The sequence below is a fragment of the Gorilla gorilla genome, chromosome 11 (genome assembly GCF_029281585.2).
Source record: "Gorilla gorilla gorilla isolate KB3781 chromosome 11, NHGRI_mGorGor1-v2.1_pri, whole genome shotgun sequence".
Taxonomy (NCBI): Eukaryota; Metazoa; Chordata; class Mammalia; order Primates; family Hominidae; genus Gorilla; species Gorilla gorilla.
Window position 1 is genome coordinate 101750414 of NC_073235.2, and position 22271 is coordinate 101772684.

At 38.2% G+C, this 22271-nt stretch overlaps 1 protein-coding gene across 3 annotated transcripts in view; it reads right to left on the bottom strand.

The window, feature by feature from the left end:
• Positions 1–22271, bottom strand: part of SATB2 (SATB homeobox 2) — a 193549-nt gene that overhangs the window by 34450 nt on the left and 136828 nt on the right. For all 3 annotated transcript variants that reach the window (XM_063695071.1, XM_019022740.4, XM_063695070.1), the window contains 2 exons: positions 20340–20495; positions 4788–4985 (listed from right to left, as the gene is read on the bottom strand). In XM_063695071.1, coding sequence (XP_063551141.1) covers positions 4788–4985; positions 20340–20495 — 354 coding nt within the window. The remainder of the gene's footprint in view (positions 1–4787; positions 4986–20339; positions 20496–22271) is intronic.

Consider the following 22271-nt stretch of genomic DNA (forward strand, 5'->3'; position numbering starts at 1 on the left):
AATTTGGCAAGTGCTCCCTAATCACCCTCGCTCAATGACCTAGTCATAGCATGAGCAATGTCCTTTCTTCTCTCCTGCATGAGGGAAGTGTGGTCAGAGGAAAGACTGGATGCCAAAATCGCCTGTGTTTTCATTCCGCTGGCAACCCTGGCTTCAGGCAAGGCTTGACGTCTCTGTTCCAGTTTTTCCAATTGTAAAACGGAGTTGGTAGTAATGAACCTAACCTAACCAGTGTTTTATTCTAAGCTGAGAATATCTATTCAGCACAGGGCCTTGGGTTATAATAACTATTGGGAGAAAAATCACTACAACCACAGGAAATACTTTTGTTTCCAACCTTTCGGGGTGAAAAATGGAATTTATTTCCTCTTTTTCATGAAATGCTTTGGTTTGGTTTGCCTTACAAGGTCTCTCCTCTGTGCTGTCTACACATGGACTAGAAACATTATGTAGATTAGTATTTCTCAACTTGTGTTTCACTACTGATCCCCTCAGAAGGTTTTTGGGGCATTTTTGTCTAATCATGGCCCCTCTTTATGAAATTTTAATACCAGAGAGATATTATCTCTTTATGTAGCAAGTTCCTTTGGAGGGCCACAAACCACTGTGAATCTAAGATATTTATGCTCCCCAGGAACCAATCCTCACCACCCTGGGGCAATGCTGGTCCAACTGTGGATTCATGATGTGACAGGATCTAGCTTACGAAGTGTGTTCAGATCCTGAAGAACTAGCTTCCAAAAGCAGGAGCTTAAATCGGGGTTTCTGAAGAGACTGAGAATACTAAAGAGAAACCTGGATAAACCAGATAATTCAATATGACATCAAAGCTACACAACACCTGGAGAAATCCAAATTCCCAAGGAAGAACCATCTCATTCTCCCAGGGCTGGTGAGTCTCTGAGGCTGACAACGTCCCTCAATGGCTCAGGCCCAGCGTGATCTCAACTATAACCTTGCTTCATCTCTGAAGAGAAATGCCATCAAACATGCACTTAAGCATGCAAAAAATTTTGTTGGGATTATAAAATTATAATAAATTAATATAAAAATAAATAGCATGTAATAGCTACCATCAAAGAAATTGGAGCCATGGGGCAAAGGCACTTGTGGCTTTGATGAGGTGGTCAGGTGACCTGACAGGAGAGATGCCTCAAGAAATCAAATGACAGCTATATATGCATGTACACTCAGAGGAGGGGAGACAGGGACCAGGGCAGCAGGACAGTAAGTGTGTGCCCTGCAGAAAGGACATTGGCTCCAGCCACATAAAACTCTGAGCTTGGATCACATCTTCTGACTTTCTAGATTTTATGTGATATCTTCTAATTTTTAAATGTGGACTTGAGGGGCCGATAGGGGGATAAAAGGTGGGAGGTGGGGGAGGGTCCGAAAAAATAACTAATGGGTACTAGGCTTAATGCCTGGGTGATGAAATATCTGTACAACAGGCCCCCATGATACAAGTTTACCTATGTAATAAACCTGTACATGTACCCCTGAGCTTAAAAGTTAAAAAACAAGGGCTTAAAATGTCTAAACCTTTTGTGGGCTTAACAGAAACACATCTGCAGACAATAAAAAACTATCCATTTGTCAACTCCATTTGCACACAAACAGTAAGAAAAAGTTCCTCTCTTCTGTAAGAAGAGAGGCTGTGACTCCAAGGGACTTCTCAATATCACAGAAAGCACCAAATGGAGAAGGAGTGATGCAAAGCTCCCTCTTTTTATTCCAGTACATCTATGTACCCTAATACAACAGATTAATCTGGTGGGTAATTATGCACAGAAATCACTGCCTCATATCTTTACCATATATGAAAAATTTGGAAATACTGTACCCTAATTACCTAAAGAAATTTAAATGGCACGCTTCCATGACCACAAGTGAAGAGGACTTACGTGTTTTTTAATATGCTGCATATATCAGAAGCTCTTAATAATCACTGATTTTACCCATAGTTAACAATTTAATAATGGCACATTTCCTATCTAATTAGACAAAAATGTAACATCACCAAATTAATATTACCCTACATATGAATTTTTAAGATTTCTAAAACAGGTAAGTAACTGTATCTTGCTAAAAATTTAGTTGATATGAAAGGCCCAAGTGAATTCCAACCCCGAGTCCTTGGCTTTTGGACAATTACAGACCTTTTTATAGTAGCTTGGTATGTTTTTAAATACAGCCCTCCCCAGGTCACAGAGGCTGTGCCAAATTTAGTCTCAGGAGTTCTGCTGTCTAGTGTCAGTTATTTTTCTTCACTTTTCATATTATGACTGTAATAAACAATTAATCCACAGCTTTGTATTTTGCTGACAGACATAAATTCAACGTTGCAAAGCAGTGTCACTCAGATATAGGCATAACGTTAAAGAAATGTGATGTGCTGATGAGTTTCACAGTAGTTATGGGCTCAAGGTCAACAGCTGAGGCAAATTCACTTTAGAGAAAATTACCTAATTTGTAAACTCTTTAGCTAAGATCTGAGTGATGGGAATAACCTTTTATAAAATAAGTGCATTTCTCTTAGTGATATCAGAAGTTAATGTTGACAGCCACAAGATGCTTAAAACTGAAAAGAAAAATTACAGATTCATGCTTAGCCATTAAATATTGTCAGCATACTCTAGTTCTGACATACTAATAGAAAAGATAATAAAACTCATAAATCAATTGGCTGTCTGCTTCTAAGATTTACTGTACTCAAACTGGCCAACTATAAGACAAAATATTATGTTGAATATATTTTTAGCTACCTAAATACAGGGCCCAACGAGATGATAATTAATGGACAAAAAACAGACAGGCATGGTATAAGAGCTGCCATCCAGATGAAGGGAGGCCCTCAATTATAACAAACAATGCATTTTATTACATTTATCTCAAATTTCTCTAAGTTTCCAACTTTATCACCATCTTATGATTAAAATAAGCTGTGATTAATATGTGGAATAAATTGCTTTTTCCTTGCTGTTTTATTTCTACTTCATTTGTACTGAACTAAGATAGGCCCTGAATAAAAATTCCATGAAATGTCAGTGGTTCCCTGAAGCAAGTCCTTGGCCTTGTGTTGGTTCAAGATAGAAGTCTAATCCAGTTCACATCAAAATGAGAAAAAAAAAAGCAGTGGAGATGCTGGGGGAGTGATAGATTTTCACATGGCTGAACTGTAGCATTTACATGATCTTTTGTCTGAGGCTATCCATTTCATTAATCTGTCTGATATCAAAGAGTATGTTATGAAATGATATTGATAATAAATAGGAGCTTCCCTAAAACTTTTCAAATAAATTTATTTTCTAAAATAAAAGGTTGGAAAGCCTACATTGGGCCCCTCTTTAATTTTAATTTCAATTAAATCTCCAAGTCTGAAAGCCACTGCTCTGTGTGGCTGAGTACATGGGTTTAATTATTTAAAGGAAGGTGCCCTGGTGGTAGATGAGACCTCGGTCAGAAAAGGACCAAGAAGGGAAAGGGGAGGATGGGTCCTGAAGGGTGAGTATGTGCTACCCTCATCACCCCCATCCCCAACTCTGGGATCACTGTGGATATTGCAAGAGACTGCCTCTACAAATTCATAAGCCTAATTGCCAGACTATTAAGTTTGGGCAATTCACTCTGCGACTTTGGCCCTGGAAACTGACCAATGATAACACAAAAGCATAGCACAAAAGCGCTGGCAGAGATGATGATATTTAGATGAAAAGTGACATAAAGATGTGTTAACTTCTGGCTTCTCTCCCAAACACGTGAGGGGGGAGGGAAGGGATAGGAGACAGAAACCTCAGGTTGGGGTGTTTCACTGCATCCCTCACCACTCCTCTCTATTTTTATCAAGAAACCGTGCCTCACTCTCCCTTTATCTTCTCCTCTTCCATTCTGCACACACATGTGCACATATGCACTCCTGTCTCAACTTTCTTTTTCTTACTCCAGGAGATTCAGAGAGAGGCCAAAGGGTCCTCTTTGGTGGCAGCTGAAATTGAGAGTATTGGGCAGCAGGCCCATCTTATAGCCTACCAAACAATTTGTGGGCCAAACTCTAGGGGGTCTAACGTTGGAAACCTCAATTAATATTTCTTCTTGAAAGCAATTAATTTTAGATTATGGAAAGTGTCAGTAGTTAAACTCAATTACTATGGCAAAGCAATATTATTTCTCTCAATGAGAGCAAAAACTAAGCCAACAAAACACGCAATCCAAAGGAAGGCAGATTTCTAAATGAGATGTAACCAAAGACAGCAAAAACTCATCTTAAAATTCTAAGAATCTGTCACAATCTGTCTCTCAAGGTTCAGCTGAGTTCAATGGTATTCCCTAGGTCATGTGGCTATTTCTTTTCCTCAGTCTAATCAAACATTCTTTGAGGGATTTTGGATGCAAAACTACTTCACAGGTTTTTTATAGAAAATGAACTGATGGAAACCATGTTTTCTGATCGAGAGATTTAATTCTCCGTGAGTGCTCTGGCTTTACAATCCCACAAGTAAAATGATCTCAGGAAAGCAGCTGTCTTTGGCATTCAACTTCTCAGTCATTTTTCTTTGTGTGTACATACACACACACACACGCACACACACATGCACGCACATGCACACACACACACATACACATACACACAGTACCCACTGTGACGACAGCGTCTTCTGTACTTGGGGACCTGGCATGAGACACCCTCTGACAGAAGTTGGTGTGGTGTGTGCCACTTGGACCCTCAGCAGCTACTGCTGGCACACAGAGCCCTGCTCAGGTGGGGTGCGGCGGTCGGGGACACTGACCTGCACCGGCTCAGGTGGAAGCTGGACCACGTGTTGCATGCGTTCGCTGTGGTGATGCCTTGACTCCTCCTCATAGATGACATCCCTCTCATGCTGGGGAAGGTTCAGGAAGCGACGGATGGTACAGAGGTTTTCCCAGAGGGTGCGGTTTTCTGGGCTTGGGTTCTCCTTCCAGCGGAGCAGTTCACACAGCCAGCCCTGGAGAGAGAGGAGGTTGCTTGCATTAACCTGCAGAGTGCAGAGGAGCTGAGGGGGCCTTGACTGCGGTCCAGTGCCATCGCAGTACATCTTTTTCTGTCAAAATTGTTCCTGCCAACCTGGGGAGATAGTGAAACAGTCTGACTCTAAAAACCAACCCCTGACCACATAGGTGGTTATACCAATGCCCAAGAATCTTTCCTCTTGTTAGATATTGTATCACCCTGCCTACAGAATATATTCTCAATTGCAGTTTCTCTGTAAAAGATTAGCAAGATTATAGTCATCTGTTCTCAGAAAAAGGAATTTGTGTCAGTCAGCTACAATTTTTTAAAATTACCCAACTGGGCAGCATTTCATGCTAAGAGTGAAGATAAACAAATATGCATTACAGGACAGCAAATTCTAAAAAAGAAAAATTGTCTAGGTGTAAACAACACTGAATTCTCTAGGGAGGAAATATTCTTAAAATTATCAATAACTCCACAAAATAGAAGCAACAACCTTGGCTAGAATGTAAAGAAATGTATATTTGCTCAATCTCTGAATACCTCGGGCTCTAGGCCCTCTTAACCATCACCTTCCCACCACAGCCACACCTGCAGGAAGGTAGGCAGTTGGTCGGGTCACACCTGCAAATGCCTGCTTCCAAAATCTGGCATCCGGATGTTCTCTCTCTTGCAACTGCATGAGAAAGAAAATGTAATGCAAATAATGATGGATTATATGAAAATAATACAGAGGATGCTGTCAACATCGCTCACTGACTCATGTCAAAATATTTTACCAGTAGCTTTCTAACCCATCATTTCTAAGCTACATCACTAATTTTAAAAACAAGAACTGTCCCACATCATGTCTCTTGCAAAAGAGTAAAAAAATGTTCTTAAGAGGTGCATAAACACGAATGACTTTGTGAAAAATAATTCCCAAACCTCAACAAATTCTATATCATCACTTGTAAGCCAAGGAAAGTTCCTGACACGCATTATAAAAACCCCATATAATATCATAAGCCATTGTTTGTCTAACTCTCCACTGTGTCTTCTGCCTTTACCCAAAAAAAGGCAAGATTTGATTATCTCTGCTGCATCAGCCAAGACAGCAACACCAGCTGTTCTCATTGTGCAGCCTCTTCCTCGCGGCCTCCATGTTAATAACCTGATCATTCCATTTTCTCCTTCAACTGCCGGCTGCAGCACCGCGAAGAGACAAAAACCCAGGCCCATCTGCAGCAGCTGTAGGCACTGAACTGTGAAGCCACCAGGGATTTATAAACTAATCTGTAACACAACACTGCCTTGTTTTTACAAGTGAGAGGCCACATTTGCGCAGACCTGATCTTTTCTTGCAATAAACTGGAAGCTTGGGAGAGTTAGAAGGTTAGGAAGAATGAAAACAAGGTATCTTATCATTTGCTTGGAAATGTTTTTCCAAGTATTTTCATAGATTTTTTTTCAACTCAATTGAAAGGCAGGTCATGGTTGATTTTCAAGGTGCAATGTATATAAAAAATGAAGACAAATTTTTTTTATCCATACCAGAAAATAAATTATAGTTTTAAAAATCTCCTAGTCCCCAAGTGTTTCCTCAAGGGTTTCTTTGCATAAAGTAAAAGAATTCTTGAAATGGAAAATAAACCATCTGTGGAAAAATAAGCTCCTACTTCTCTATCTTTTCATAGATCTGAATAAGTCTCCAACTGAATTCTTTCAAATGTTTCAAACAGGTATGTTTAACATCTCCCAGGGGAGGCAAGAGCATGGAGACCAACCATTTAATGGAAAATACAAACAAAAACCTGCATCTGTTAAAAGAAGAAGATCTGAGATACCTAGACCTTAAGGAAGACAGCACCTGCTGTTCTGCTTGAGGACTGAACTGCATTGTGGGAAGCCGCAGCTTGAAAGGAGACAGGTGACAGCTGAGTGGTATCTCCACTTATGACACTGGGAATGTCTCGCACAACATTCATTGCCGCATTTGATTTATATGCGCTGTTATAATCTGCACTCATTACAATCACTTAGAACAACACTACAGGCCTCGTTACGGACTGTGTGCTGTCTGCCATCAGTCTTTAAGAAGTGTAGTGCTCAGTTTGCCCACTGACATGCAAGGTCTTGACCTTGAAGCTATTAGGGAGCAGATTAGACACAAGTGTGATCATGTGTGCAGACATAAGCAAACCAAATTAATTTCTGGCACAGGGAGGTAGCCAACAAGACCCTGTTCTTAAGGCACCAGAGAACTTCCTCAAATCCCTGATGGAGCTGAGCTAATAGCATGTTTAAGGCAACCCGGTTTTGAAGATGAAGCACATTCATGGTATTTAGAGGGTTATTAATCTAGTTTCCCCACAAAGTGTTTGCTTGGCTGATCAGATTAAGGGATGGAGCCTTCAACAGCGCACCCCCACCACAGCAGGCCCCAAGAAATCTGTGATACTTCACAGCCTTGGACATATTGCACCATGTGTACCCAGCTGCCTCAATAATTAGCTTATGAATGTATCAGCTGGTTCTGTGATTTTTATAAATAATAACTAACCTACAGAGCAGAAAGATTGTCAAGAGCCTTATAGTAGCACAAAATCGGAAGGTGATCCTAACTCTACCTTGCACTTGCACTTCTCCTAAAGGCCGTTATTCCCTCCTACGGGCGCTCCTGTGATGCCATATATAGGTATTTATTTTGTATCTGAACTGGTAATGTATTTTTGTGTTAGTTTTCTTCATGGCAGCCATGATTTACCTTCCCCTCACTCTGGCTCGCTTGCTCATTCCATGTATTTGTAAGCCTATCTTCAGGAAATCTATTCTTCCACCTCACTTCCCATCTCATGCACCATCATTTTATTCATATCATCTTTTCACCAGCCCATTTGGGATGCTTATCTCTGTTTTCTCAATACGGTCTCTTATTAGCTTGTTTGCTGGCTAATGAATGTGTGAGAAAGTGCCACGCAGTTGCATGAACACACATGTATGTAATTGTGAGTGAACCCATCACAGAAGAGATAAAGGGTCCCCATATTGGGATTTTTTTCATTTATATAATCTTTGCATGCCATCCAAGAAAGTTTTGCAGTATCAGGCAAAAAAAAAAAAAAAGTGTAAATGTCAAATAAAACAGTGACAGATGACAGTATTCTCTATTGAATAGCACTGTTTCTGTCGTGCATGTTCAATGGGAACTCATGAATTATTAATAAACAAATCTCCTTTTTCTGTTAAAAATCTCCTTTTTCTGTTAAAAATCTCAAGTAGGTTTTTGTTGTTTTCTCTGTGTTATGTGGAGCATTCCATGAGAATTATTTTCATTTCAGAAGTGCTGATACAGAAGTTCATCTGGTTTCCAGCCTTGGACAGCTTTGTGAGTGGGCACCATGAACTGTGGAGTATATGCTTCCCTGGGATTTCTCTCTTAGCCTGGTTTTAAGTTTTGACCAAAGGTTGGCTGTATATTCCTATAGTCCATTTAGCTTTTACAGTCTGGTAAAACTAGGACTGAGTGAATTATAAGTGTTTGAGCATAGCTAGGAATGTAGAAAGTATCAAACCTGGATCTCTAAGACCTAACTGCTAAGTTCCTGGTCTGTCATTAAATAACGGGGTGACCTTTGGGCAAATAGTTACCCTGTTCAAGCTCCTGGGTGCTTAATTGTAAAAGGACGGGTTAACAAAAGATGGTCTCTAAGTTCCTTTTTGGTTCTACATTCCATGATCTGTTACCTTGTTATCTGTCAGAAAAAGCAGATAGTGATAAACCATCAGGGTTAAAGGTACAAATAAAAAATAACCTTGACAAAGTGGTCAAGGTCAAATAACTAGTGATGATATACTGACACCACGAATGCTCTGATATGATGTACTGCAAAGGTTACAACATCATGTCTGAGGTAGTCTTGCCCAAAATGCATAACCTCAGTCGAAACATGAGAAAATATCAAACAAACCCAAACTGAGAAGTGTTCAACAAAATAACCAAAAATGGCAAGGTAATAGAAGAAAAGGAAAGACTTAAGAACCATCACAGACTGCAGAAGACTAAGGAGAATAATAATAACTAAATGCAATGTGGTTGCCGGATACGATCCTGTCCCAGAAAATAGACATTAGTAGAAAAACAGGTGAAATTAGAATAAGGCTTTTGTTTAGTTAACAGTATAGAAACAATGTCACTTTCCTGGTTTTGATAATTGCCCTATCATCAATAATTGCCATATGGTGATATAAGGTGTCAACATTAGGGGAAGATAGGGGAGGGATATATAATACAGTGCAATGATCCCTTCCATACTAGTTTGGCAACATTTTTGTGAGTCTAAAATTAGTTCAAAATAAAAAGTTTTTTATAGATACAGGAAATTCCTGGAACTTATAGAGAAAAATATACATGGAGCCTAAGTGTAATAATACCAACAGGTTCGCAATTAAAACTTTACCTTCAAAATCTGAATCCAGAGAAGGAATCTATTAATAAGTTCAAAGACTGCTTCCTTGCAATCAATGGTTAAAAGTTCCCAAGCATTAGGGTGCATAAGCAAATAATATTTATTCACATCTCATTTTAGCCATCTCATCAGCCTCTTAAACAAATATATTTCCCTCAGTAGAAAAAACAACTGTGACTGCCCTTCCAACTATGCAGGTGAGATGACACTCCTACCAGTCAAGATATAGTTTGTTTACAATCCAAGTGTTCCTGAAAAGTTGCATATCAATCTACATTTACAAAGCAAATCACATTGTAAATGTATTAGACATGCTTACTATATGAAGAAATGTGCCATTAATTCTTTCTGGAAGATGAATAAAAAATTCCTAGTTTATCTTTTATTAAGTTGATAGTTTCATTAATGAGTTGCATAAAGGAGAGAACCTCTAGTTCACAATTTAAGAACATTACTAGAGGCAACAATAAAAAAACACCATTTGCCTCCATTTTTCTTTCATGACCTTGTCTCCCACCAGTTCCTCTACTGACCTTGTGCTCCAGACACTGTGAATTACTCACAGGTACACTCTCACCTTCATGCTTCTGCCATGTTACTCTCTTAGATGGAATGTCTCATACTCAACTTATTTTCCCCATGAGAAGCTGTACTTCAAGGCTCAGCTGATGTGGTCTCATTTGTTTCTCACTCTTGCATAACCCTGAAGCATTTTGTTTATACTTTTTCACAACTTGATCATTATTATTTTTAGGGATGGGTATGTCTGCATTCCCATCAGAACAGTTAGCTTCTTGATGGGAGTGGAGGGCAAGGGTTGGTTTCTTATTCATTTTACCATTTTCAGAGCAGAGTATGGTTTCTTGCACATAGTAGCTTCTCAATAAATAGTCATTAGATTGAACCAAAATTATTAGAGCACACAGAAATTAGCCTAGAGGAATGTTTTATGGACTCAAATTCAGAAAGTTATTGTTTGAGAGAAGCACCAATTCTCAGAAGCAACTTTGTCACTGTTCTAAGGTTTGTTTCCCTATCTCTAATGCATGAATACGATAGGGAAAATGGTCCGTTATATAAATTGCAAATAGTAATAGTAGTCTCTCAGGACATTGATTCTGTTAACAATTTTCTGTTGAGCACCCATCTCCTGCATGCCATGCAATGAATGGGCTAGTACATTACATATATTATCTAATTGTCATTGTTACTTTTTACTTGAAAGGTTAATTGAGACTGCCAACAAGAAAGTGAGTAATTCTGACCATGAAGCAGTTCGGGAAAAGTGTCATCATTGAGATTATGGCATGCAAGGTGAATCTTGGAAGATAAAGATAGATTTCACCAGGTGGGGAGAGGACTGAAAGTCTAGAAATGAAGGTAGGGCTCAGATTATAAAGAATGTCATGCAAAAAAACAATTTTTATCTTAATCTTATGGGCCCTAGGAGTCTTTGAGGGCTTTTTAACTGACATGATGAAGAATTAACTCGTCTTTCTTTTCATCTCTTTCCCCCACCTTCTTCCTTTTTAAGAAGAAGTTGTTGGGGAAAAGGCTATCATAAAGTCAAGAGCATGACTTATCCTAGCCTAGATATCTTTTTCCATAGCGAACTTGTGTGGCTTGGTATTAACTGGGACCCATAATGGCCTGGTACTGGTAAAGTGCACACTTCATAAGTTCTACCCTCTAGGAGTGTTCATTCTAAAAAGACATGACATATATCATAAAGAACCACACTACATCAATCATTTAAATAATCTGTTATCATTTTAACCACTTTCTTTTCTCTCTCTCTGTGTATATATGCGTGTATTTCTGTTGTTGCTGTTGTTAATATTAGAGTTTTTAAAGCTCTCTTCAATTGAAAATGAATGAGGTATGGCAATATCTATTTCACTTATAAAATATTTTAAAAGATTAAAATATTTCAAGTCCACAATAAATGAGTGAGATATCCTCCAAACCACATACCAAAGGCTGAGAATGTTCAAATGACCAGGGAGGCCTTTCACAAAACAATAATATGGCCCAGTGTTCAAGCTTGGAGCCTAACAGATAAGAGTTTGAATCTTGGCTGTAAATCTTACACGTTAAGTGATAAGGAGGGGAGGGGCACACCACAGATGAAAAGAGTGGGGTTCCTGTCCATGGTACTGAAATGCCACTGCATACAAAGCGGCTTGCTTTCTCTTCCCCAGGACACTTGGTTTTGACCCCAACTTCTCACAGCCCGCATGTTTTTTCCTTAAAAAACATTGGTCTAGGTTTATGACTAATTTTCCAGTTTTTACAATATTTCAGAACAAATACAAACTAGAACTTGCTCAGCACTAAACACAAGTTCATAGCCTGCTCTGATCTCCCACAAGAGTTAATAACTTTGCCCCTGTTGAATAAAGCTGTATATGCTCCTTGAAGGCAGGGCCTTGTCACAGTGATTATTCCGCTTGATATGACTAACACAAAGCTAATGAGTTACTTCACCTACTAATTAGTAAGTAGCCCCCACTCCCTTTGCCCCTCTAGGAACTCTAATGAATGAATATCTCAGCAAATGAACAGTTCTTCAGGAGAATGACTCATAGATTCTTGCAGCAGAAATGCAAAAGGCCATTTACTCACCCACATCTTCAATACAGAAAATGTCAGCATATGTAACCAAAGGGAAATGTTTTCTGAGTATCTCAAAAGGAAACTCATATTATTAACCACAGACAGTTCGCTTTCTAAATGGAAGCACATAAAGTCCCCAAACAAACTTTCGTAACTGTGAAAGGATTTCTCTTCAGATGGTTGAGACTCTTCTGAAGTGTGAAATGAGCCAGATAATATTCAGCTCTTGTTTCTTCGTCACCGAATTCTCTTTTCATGAATCCAATAAGTGTCTATTAAAATAAATAAACCCCCTAATGACTCAAGATAACCTAATCAAGAAAACTGAAATGGATAAAAGCCTAACTACAAGGAAGGCTTGTCAAGGGCTTCAATGAATCCCTGACAAGGAGATTATCTAAACCTGAAAAAAGATTTGTGCTGGCTATTTGGTTAAAGTTCAAGGTTAATTATTTTATACTTTAAATGTGGTAAGTACAGAAGATCTGCTTCTTTACTTTTCAAAACTGTATACTAAATTCTAAACTGCATTTTTACAGGGACCAATTTTTAGCTATGTCTGGGTTATCTTATGCATGTCACTGACATTTCTATGGATATGTCTGTAAAGATTGAGTCTGTAATTGAGAGTAATGAAAATTTTATTTCAGAACAGCCCTTTAAACCTCTGCTGGGCTCAAGTCAAGAGGGGATTACACAAAATTTTGTTGCCCTCCTTAGCATACACGGAATATGCATAGCTATTTAACAGTATGGAGATTTGGTACACCTTTACACATATAAATACGTACACACACACATACATGCATACATGGGTACATGCACCTGAAAAAGCCATTTGTGTTTGTCAAAAAAGAAGAATGAATCTAGAATCCTGGACTTCTTCACTTCAACGGCAGAAAGATATTAACAGCAAAATGCACTAGGCTAAAATATCAAACTGAAAACAATCAAAATGCTTCCAGTGCCTCCCTTCAGGTCCAAATGCCAGCATACCTGTGACGTATCACTGTATATTGCAAACTTCCTCAAGAACTTATCATAATGGGTGGGTGGCAGGGGTGGGGCGGTGTGGGCGGGGTAGTGGTTGGGGAAACCAGACAGGGCAGACAACCAGGAGTAAGACTTTTTTTAAAGATCAGGGTGGGACTAGAATGAGGTGAACAAGCGACTAGGGCATGAAATGTAAACAGTATGGCTTGACAAGTGTGTGCTTTCTTACATCTTGCACCCTAGGCAGCTAGCTTGCCTTACCCTAGGTCTTGGCCCTGTGAAAAGAAGATTAAATAGTCTCAACAGCAAAGTGGTAGCAACCATTCATAGATACCAACATTCTCCCACTGTAAGAACCACAGTTTAACTCGATGTCCTCTTCCCCAACCAGCTGGGGAGAAATCAGAGAGGAAGCTTCAATATGGCAACCTAATTTACTTCAAAGACACATGCAAGTTTCCAAAGTTACCAAGTCAGGAACAGGCAAAGTAATGAACTCAAAGGCTTCTGCAGAGGATAAAATGAACTTAAAATGAGTTTAAAACTTTGGTGATAAGTTAAAAGTATTTGACATTTTAAGAACTGCATATGTAGTCTGATTAATCTTCATTATCATCATTATTATTGATTGTCTAAGGACTCCTATAAAGACTAATTTTAAGGCATGAAACATTAACATAATTAATTGTGAGGGTGGTAAAAAGAACCCAATTCTTGATCATGAGGTTGATATTAAAACAGATCTTATGGGAATGTCTGAGGAGATTCCTTCACTAGAATCTGATTTCTTGAGATTATACCAAGAGTAAAAAGAGGGGAGACTGGAGGGCTCAACTTGACGCTCACGCATCATATCACTATGTTCACACCACTTAGTTTGGCATTTGGGAATCTGAGAAATTTCTTCACTAGGCATATAATATTTTTCAAATGGTATTTTTAGCGTACATATATTAAACTTTTTTGAATTTGAATTTGGAACACCACCCCTAAATTTTAGTATATTTCGCCCAGTTGACAAGAGTGGAAACTGGTCCATGATAGGCTCTCAGAATGATTGTGTTCTGAAGAAACCTACCTGGCAGCTACTCAGTCAAGGCTGTACACCTCATTTTTTCCTACCTTACATGTTGAATATAAATGGCAAAAGCAAAATCATTAGCAGTGAGGCAGACCACCAACTCACTTTTACACAGGGTATCCTATGGCCTATAGTTTCTGTTAGTCTTCATACCAGAGAGCTCAGGTCAGCAATATGTCTACTTCCAGGGCCCTAAGTTATCTCATCCCCAATAAAGGCATCCTCAAAATGGAAACTTAATAATATAAGATCAACATTAAAGCACTTTTTGTGCAAAATGGCAAAACTTTGATCTTTGTGCAACATTTTTTAAAGGCTAGGAAACTAAGTAATGAGACAAGATAATTTTTTATATTTTGTAAATTTACTCTCCTACATAAAAAAGTTGTCCTAAAAAATTATAGTTTTAACTTGTCTTATAATTATGTGTTACACAGTTATGATATCAATTAGGACATAAACATACACACATACTCCCATGCAAACATATACACATTGAAAGAAAAGATTCTAAAATATTAATAGTAACTATGTCTGGGTCATGAAATCATGGGTGATCCATGTTTTCACTTTCATATTCTTCGTCACTTTCTGAATTTTTTAAAATGAGGCTGTTAAATTACTTATGTAATCACAAAATATAAATTATTTCTTTAAAAAATGTATAAATATGTACCTGAGACATTTTAAGAAGAGATGCAAAAACAAAAATTAATTACTCTTTCTTTCCTTTATTTTTCTTTTATATAAAAAGAATCTTCCACAGAGACCTAGATGTTTTAAATTATTTAACCTGTCAAGCAAATTAGACCACCTATAAGGAGAGATTTTAAGAAAAAAGCAATGTTCATAAAATCTGAGCTTGTAAACTACATCTAAAACATAAGTACACTCTCACTTAGGAATACAATTTGTTAAGTAGTTGAGAACTTGAAACTTTTTTTTTTTTTTTTTGTAGAAACATAGTGCTAAGGCATAACGGTCAGTACACAAAATCCACTTAATCCTAATGTACATGAAGCATAGAACATACTGAAACCCAATCACCATGTAGGTCATAGTTTCTATGGGGAAAATGATTTTAGAATTGTGTATTACAAGCCAGAAATCCATCTCTTTTAGCTACAATGGGATCACAATTATGCCTCCCATTCTAAAGTGTGTAGTAGGAAGAAAAACTCTCTCATTCCTGACTTTAGTGGCAGTTCCTGCAGCCAGTGGGCCTGCAAGGGCATAGGTAGCATGGAGGATTGGTAGAGGTCTTTAAACCTTTGTAAAGATGAGGACATCTTACTAATATCATCTCACCAGAGACCCCCCTGGGTCCCTGTTGGTTCCAAAATCACCCTTTTTCTTTTATCCCAGCAGGCTCTGGGGCTGCCCCCTTTCATTATCACCATCTGGGGTTTAAAACCAGGCCGTCTTTTTCCCCTTGTCTGTATGGAACAGAACAGGGTGTATCAGTTTCTCTCCACCTTCCTGATACAAAAAGCAAGTCCACAGCCCTTCGGAAGTTTTTGTTCATTGGTTTATCTTTTTAATGGAGGGAAGGGAAAACAGAGATTAAAAATAAGCCCCTTTCCATTTCTCTCCCTACTCTATTTTTACCCAAACCTAGTAGGAAAAAACAATCACATATGTAGTGTTGGGTCTTTGGGTATACAAATAATAATAATAAACAATAAAGATTAACTCTCCTCTCAAAGAAAAAAAAAAAAGTCAGATGATCCTTAGCATTCTATGAGCTAACCTATCGTAGCCCATAAAAGGGAGAAGATAGCAGGATATGAGAAGAAAAAAACAATCAGTGTCTGGGAAATGGGGTAATTGATGTCAAGGGAGAGAAATGTGGCTGAGGATGTTGTCAAAGTACACAACCGTCCCCTGAGAGCCGCAGAAGATGTGCCCACAGGTTACTATGTTTTCTCTCCTCTAGATTTCTACAACCCAGATCACGGGTGATTGGGTAAAATTGGGAAGAAAGGGGAAAAGCAGCCCTACAGAATCTGCAGAAGAGGGCCAGCAAGATTAGCAGAAGCTTTTGAGGAACAAGGCATTCCTGTGGCCACGCAGACAGAATGTGGGGCATTCGCTCCCTGGTCAGACTGTGAGTTTGTATGTGAGGGTCAGACTGGAGTTACACAGAAAATGCTCCATATGCCTTTACATTATGGCTTCTACTAAGAACCCCTAACTCCTAAATCACAGAGAATTATCACTGTCATTCTGTTCCATGATCTGAGTATTCTGCAGACAGAAAAGGAAGGTAATCCTCAGAATTCACACACAGAAAATTATTTTAAACCACTAAACTGGTCCTAAATAGAAAAGGAAGGAAAAGTACAAGGCGAAATGTGCATAAACATGTCTTTCCCTCTGGTCTTATCCTTCTTGGACTCCTTTCCCATGAAGAAAGGGGCAAGGGCCTGATAGAAGATACCTAATGGAAGTGGATGATGGACTGGCCTAGCAATCACCAAGGGACTAGAGCTGAGCTGCAGGAGGTGGTCTGGGACCCTACAAATGCATCCTCATGTAACCCATGCACTAGGGAAACATATACACACACTTCCCAGTAATGGATTTTCACACTGAACCAGTTTGCCACCCTTTCAACTCCTTTTCTGAACCCCTATCCTTGCATTGTGCCTGGTTCCTACCTAAACACTTACAGACCTCGAGGACCCTCTCGGCCCACCATTCCTACTCTCTCTAAAACTTTCCTCCCTCTTCCTATTCCCCATTCAAGGCTTCCCTAACACACAGGGCAGTGTTAGAAATTATTCTTAACAGCTGATCACAGCAATTAACACCAAGGAGTGTTAATGGAGGGGTCACAGAAATTTCAAATGGAAGGAGAAGGTTGCTATGCATATTTGAACTCAGCCTTCAGGGATTCAAGGCAACTCCAGTTCACAAGACTACCTAATTGTTTCCCTAATTTCACCTTCAGGAGAAGGGAAAGCCCTTGCATTTGGCTCTTCAGTCACTGCAAGAACTTAAGATCCCTCCAAAGAAAAATAAAAGAAGGAGGGAAGAAAATGCAAGGGAAGAGAAAAATCTTTGTTCCTCTCAGTCCTCACAATACAATGGAGTGGGTGTGGCCACTCCCCACTGCAGCTTGGAGAGGTTAAGTCCTATGATTAGTCATGACTAAGAGAGATATATAAGTCTATAAGGTGTATATATATGACTAAGATATATATATCCATAAGGTGTATGTATGTGTATGCATATGTATAGACATATATATACATGTCTATGTATAGACATATATGTATGTACATATGTCTCTGTATAGACATATATATGTCTATATACACACACAGATACACCTTATGGATATATATATATCTCAGTCTCATATATACACCTTATAGATTTATATATGTATACACATACATGTATATATGTATATACACACATACATGTATATATGTATATACACACATACATGTATATATGTATATACACACATACATGTATATATGTATATACACACATACATGTATATATGTATATACACACATACATGTATATATGTATATACACACATACATGTATATATGTATATACACACATACATGTATATATGTATATACACACATACATGTATATATGTATATACACACATACATGTATATATGTATATACACACATACATGTATATATGTATATACACACATACATGTATATATGTATATACACACATACATGTATATATGTATATATACACATACATGTATATATGTATATATACACATACATGTATATACACACATATACATATATATGTGTATATATATACACACATACACACACACGTACACACACGTACACACACATAGATACACCTTATGGATAGCCACCAAATATATATGCCATGTACCAAATCACGCAATTGATTTCACTAAATGTACTTTTTATCAAATGAATACTGATACTTATAAAATGGAGTGAATATCTTTTGTTAAATTGCCTTTGAAACTACCAATTAAATTCATTTTGTTTGGCAGTATCATTTTTTAAGAAAAAACATAATAAACATAGTGCCTGAATCGCCTATCTAGTCAGCTATTTACAATAAGGTTCCCCACTCATAGATGAAAATGAGATCATTGTCCCAGTGAAAAAGGAACAACCTCAAAGCCTCTTATCCTCACTTAAGCTCAATCTTACCTTCAGCATATTAATTCCCAGAACTATGTTCTCCTCCAAATTCTACGAAATCAGGGCTACTGATTTCTTCAGGAGACATCAAAAATTTAGAGAGCTAAGCTTCTGCCAGTTGGCAAAAGCAGCTTTCAATCAGCTACCTGAATTATTTTGGGAGGCTGGAGGCATCACTATTTCCAAAAGCCATACTGCGAAATCAACAGGAAGATTACAGGCATTTGGAATCAAGTTCTCAGACTGTGGTCTTCAGTTTTTCTTGAAAGCTGCTTATAAAAGAAGGACTGTGTGAAACTTTGATATTTACATCAAGTCACAACTAAGGGGCAGGTTTGCAAAATCAATTGTGCAGCTTTTATACTTACTGCACATTTACCACATATGTCCTTTATTACACAGTGGAAAACCATTAAATGCACAGTAGTTTTGCCAAGTGGCATTATGCATTTAACAGCTTTATTCGTTTAACAGCTCCAACTCTCATTATATTTTGCCATGTGGTACATGGGATTTTATGCATTTAACAGTTTAAGAAGGCTCTATGGTATTTTCTTTTCATGTATTTCATACTATGGTTGGACATTATGTCTTAGCAAACTGTATTTCACTGATTTCATTGAAGAGAGAAAGTCAGAGTAATCTGGAAAACTTACTACACTGAAATTGAAAAGGGAAACAAACATTTCAATCCCTTTCCAAGTTCCTTGATATTCTACTCCCCTCCTTTTATCAACATCTAAAAATAACCTATATCAGGTTAAAACTGCAGGTAAAAAAGGCTAACCCTGTACTCTATAATTAATCTAAATATAACATTTAACTACAGTTTGAATTTTTTCAGTTTTAAAAATTTAATTTTTATTGAAAACCTTCTTGCTTAATAGAAATACAATACTCAGTCACTTCCTTTCTTTATAGCACACAACAGAAGATTTGTTAGGGAGATGATCAACCATTTGCTTATTTACATATGTACGGATGAAAACATTTGTCATACAAGGACACAGAGGAAATCAAGCTCAGAATCAAAGGACTCTCAAAATTATGCTTTAGCTAACTTTTATTTCCTCCACTCTGCATTAGGTGTTCGCCCTAGGTATAAATAAATAAGCATGCACCTCAAACCTAGGATTCTAGGTTTGGGCAGAAGTTGTCCCTTTAAATGAAGAATTGAAGCAGACAGTAGATCCCATCAACTGTTGCTGCTTTCAGAAATAAAAAACCTAAGCATCTGTCTGCTCTTTTCCCCAGAGCATTACATTCTCCACAATCCCAGAACTCTGAAAAATTTTACTGGATAAGCTTCTGTGTTTTTCCGTTAAAAGATTTTAGCACTTACTCTGCACTCCCCCACGTGTGTTTTCTCCTGGAAAAAACAACTGTATTCTGTACATAAAAGAAACACCTGACATCAAAAGGTGTCTCTGGGGCTGGGGAAAAGCGGTTATTACAACAGAGTTGGACATTCCCCTTGTGGGAACAGGAAAGGTGATGAGACTTGGCTAAAACTTGGTCTCAGAAAGGTGCTGTTATATACATTCTAAGTTTTGTTCATATACACAACACACACACAGACACACATATATATAAAGGGAGAGAAACAAAAGGGTACACTGCAGTGTTTAGAATAATAGAATAAGTGTTTAGAATAACGTGCTGTTATATACATTCTAAGTTTTGTTCCTATACATATATATATAGAGAGAGAGAGCGAGAGAGAGAGAAACATATATCTTTATATATATATATATAGAGAGAAACAAAAGGGTACATTGCAGTGTTTAGAATAAGGAGAGAAATCATTCCAGGCTAATTTTTTTTAATCTTTAAAAGAAAAAAGGTCAAGTTTTGGCTTCATCTCTATTTTGAACTCCAATGGGAATAAAAGCAAACTAGAGTAAAAGGCAGAACATGACAGGTTTCTTGGGGGTTATTATTGTTATTATTATTATAGGAACAGATGTATTTTTATTGGTGGAGGAAGGAGAAGGATCTAATTCCAGCCCTCGATTTTGCTCTTTTAAAAACCACTCACCTGACTTTTATTTGCAGCCACTTTGGCAAACAGGGCTTGAGACACCTTGGCCCTTTTCATCTCCTGTTGGATCTCGTCATAAATGGCAGCTGTGATGTTGATGTTGGCGCCGTCCACCTTAATAGGGAGGTCTGTTGTCGGTGTCGAGGTTTTGGCCTACCAAGAGACCATGAAAATAATAATTTAAAAAGTGCTGCATTCAGCCCAGCCATCTGTGCAGAAATTATCAAAGGATTTCAGTCAGCTGATGCCAAACTGCATTAGCTACAGAGGGACACTTCCTGTCCATTATGCTAATCAGGTTAATTGTGATTGGAAATAATTGCAGTGCATTCCTATAGGACATGCAGAATCCTGTCAACCCTGTTCTCTCACAGCATCCCAGACGAAGGTTCACAGGTAGGATGGCTCTCCTAGACACCAAACTATAAGCAACCATCTAACTACAAAACAAACATGCAGAACACACACACAGTTAACCTTTTCTTTCTAAAAATGGCACACCTTGGAAGAAGAGCCAATTCTTCCAGAAAAAAAATAAGTAAATGGGTAGAGGTCTCTAAATAATAAATTATTACTCAATTTAATGCACTCCCAAGTCTCTCTTATTCTTTATTAAAGCTTTACATATGTCATTCGAGTACGTATGGTTTCCCATCATTATCATCATTATGCTACCCAGACAGTCACCTAATTTCACCTAGGAAATCAGTGGAAATGAAACAAAATTTCATTTCATAAAACTAGGCTTCAGAATGCCTTTGATGTGCCGTTTTCATTTTCTTAAACTCATATTGTGGTTTTATGTATTCTGCAGTGCTCGTTTTAATTGAATGATTTCCCATCAGCTTCAGAGACAAATGAAGGACAATATAGAAGTCTGCACTTCTTGGGGTTAGGATAACCCTAAAATGTCTGAATCTACTTAATCCAAAAGACGGTCATAACATTTACTTGGTGTGAGCCCTAGAATGCATTGCTGGTGTCTAGTAAGAGAGGGCTGAGACATTTTCTTAGAACCTCTGGCAGCAAGATTTCAGGAAAAGACATCCTTGATCCTTGTGCACTACCAGCCGAAATGGCCTAACCTGGGTTTTTTCTCTTTGTCCCCATTCACCCTAGAATCTCAAACCAACAGAGTTATCTCCAAATCACAAGTTTCCCTGTGCGGATGCCCTGAGCTGTTCTCTACTGGATCCAGCAGTATGCAGGTCCAGAGAAAGATGTAACAGGCTGTGTGGACTCTGTGACAAATGGTGTCTAGCGGCAGAACTTAAGGCCCTACGTTTCCATAAAGGCTTTGCTTCCTAACAGTGCTCAGTAACTTCTGCCATTTTTCTTCTACCTCCTTCTCTCATACTATTTTCTAATTACCGCAAAGCAATAATTACTATAATTTATGGCATGCTTTTTATGGGCCAGGTACTCCAGAAAGCATTTTAACTTTTGTTTTCACATTTAATTCTTTTAAGATTCCAATGAGTTAGATATTATTATTTTCATCTTACAGATGAAGAAACTGAAATAAAAGAGGATCTTAACCTAGGACACCCAGCAGCCAGTGAAGGAACCATGATCTGAACGCAAGTCTTTCAGGCTCGAAAACATGGGCTCAGGACACTGCACTACACACTGCCTCCAAAATCTCCAATTTATGCCAGGTGCTGTTGCAAGAATTTTCTTGCTACGTTGGGACTTTCCCATTAAAAATTCAATTATCTGTAATTTTTTAAAATAAACTCTTTGTTCTGCTCAAAATTTCTAGTTAACCCACAGTGCTTTCCCTGTTAAGAGAACGTTTTAGCATAGCACGTCTGCCCTTTCTCAATTCAGTTTTCTTAATTTGCCTCACTGACTATCTCATCCTACCTGATTGGTCAAGTCTTCTCTCGAACCATGAGGGCTAAGACGAAACCCCTCAGCCATGTGCCC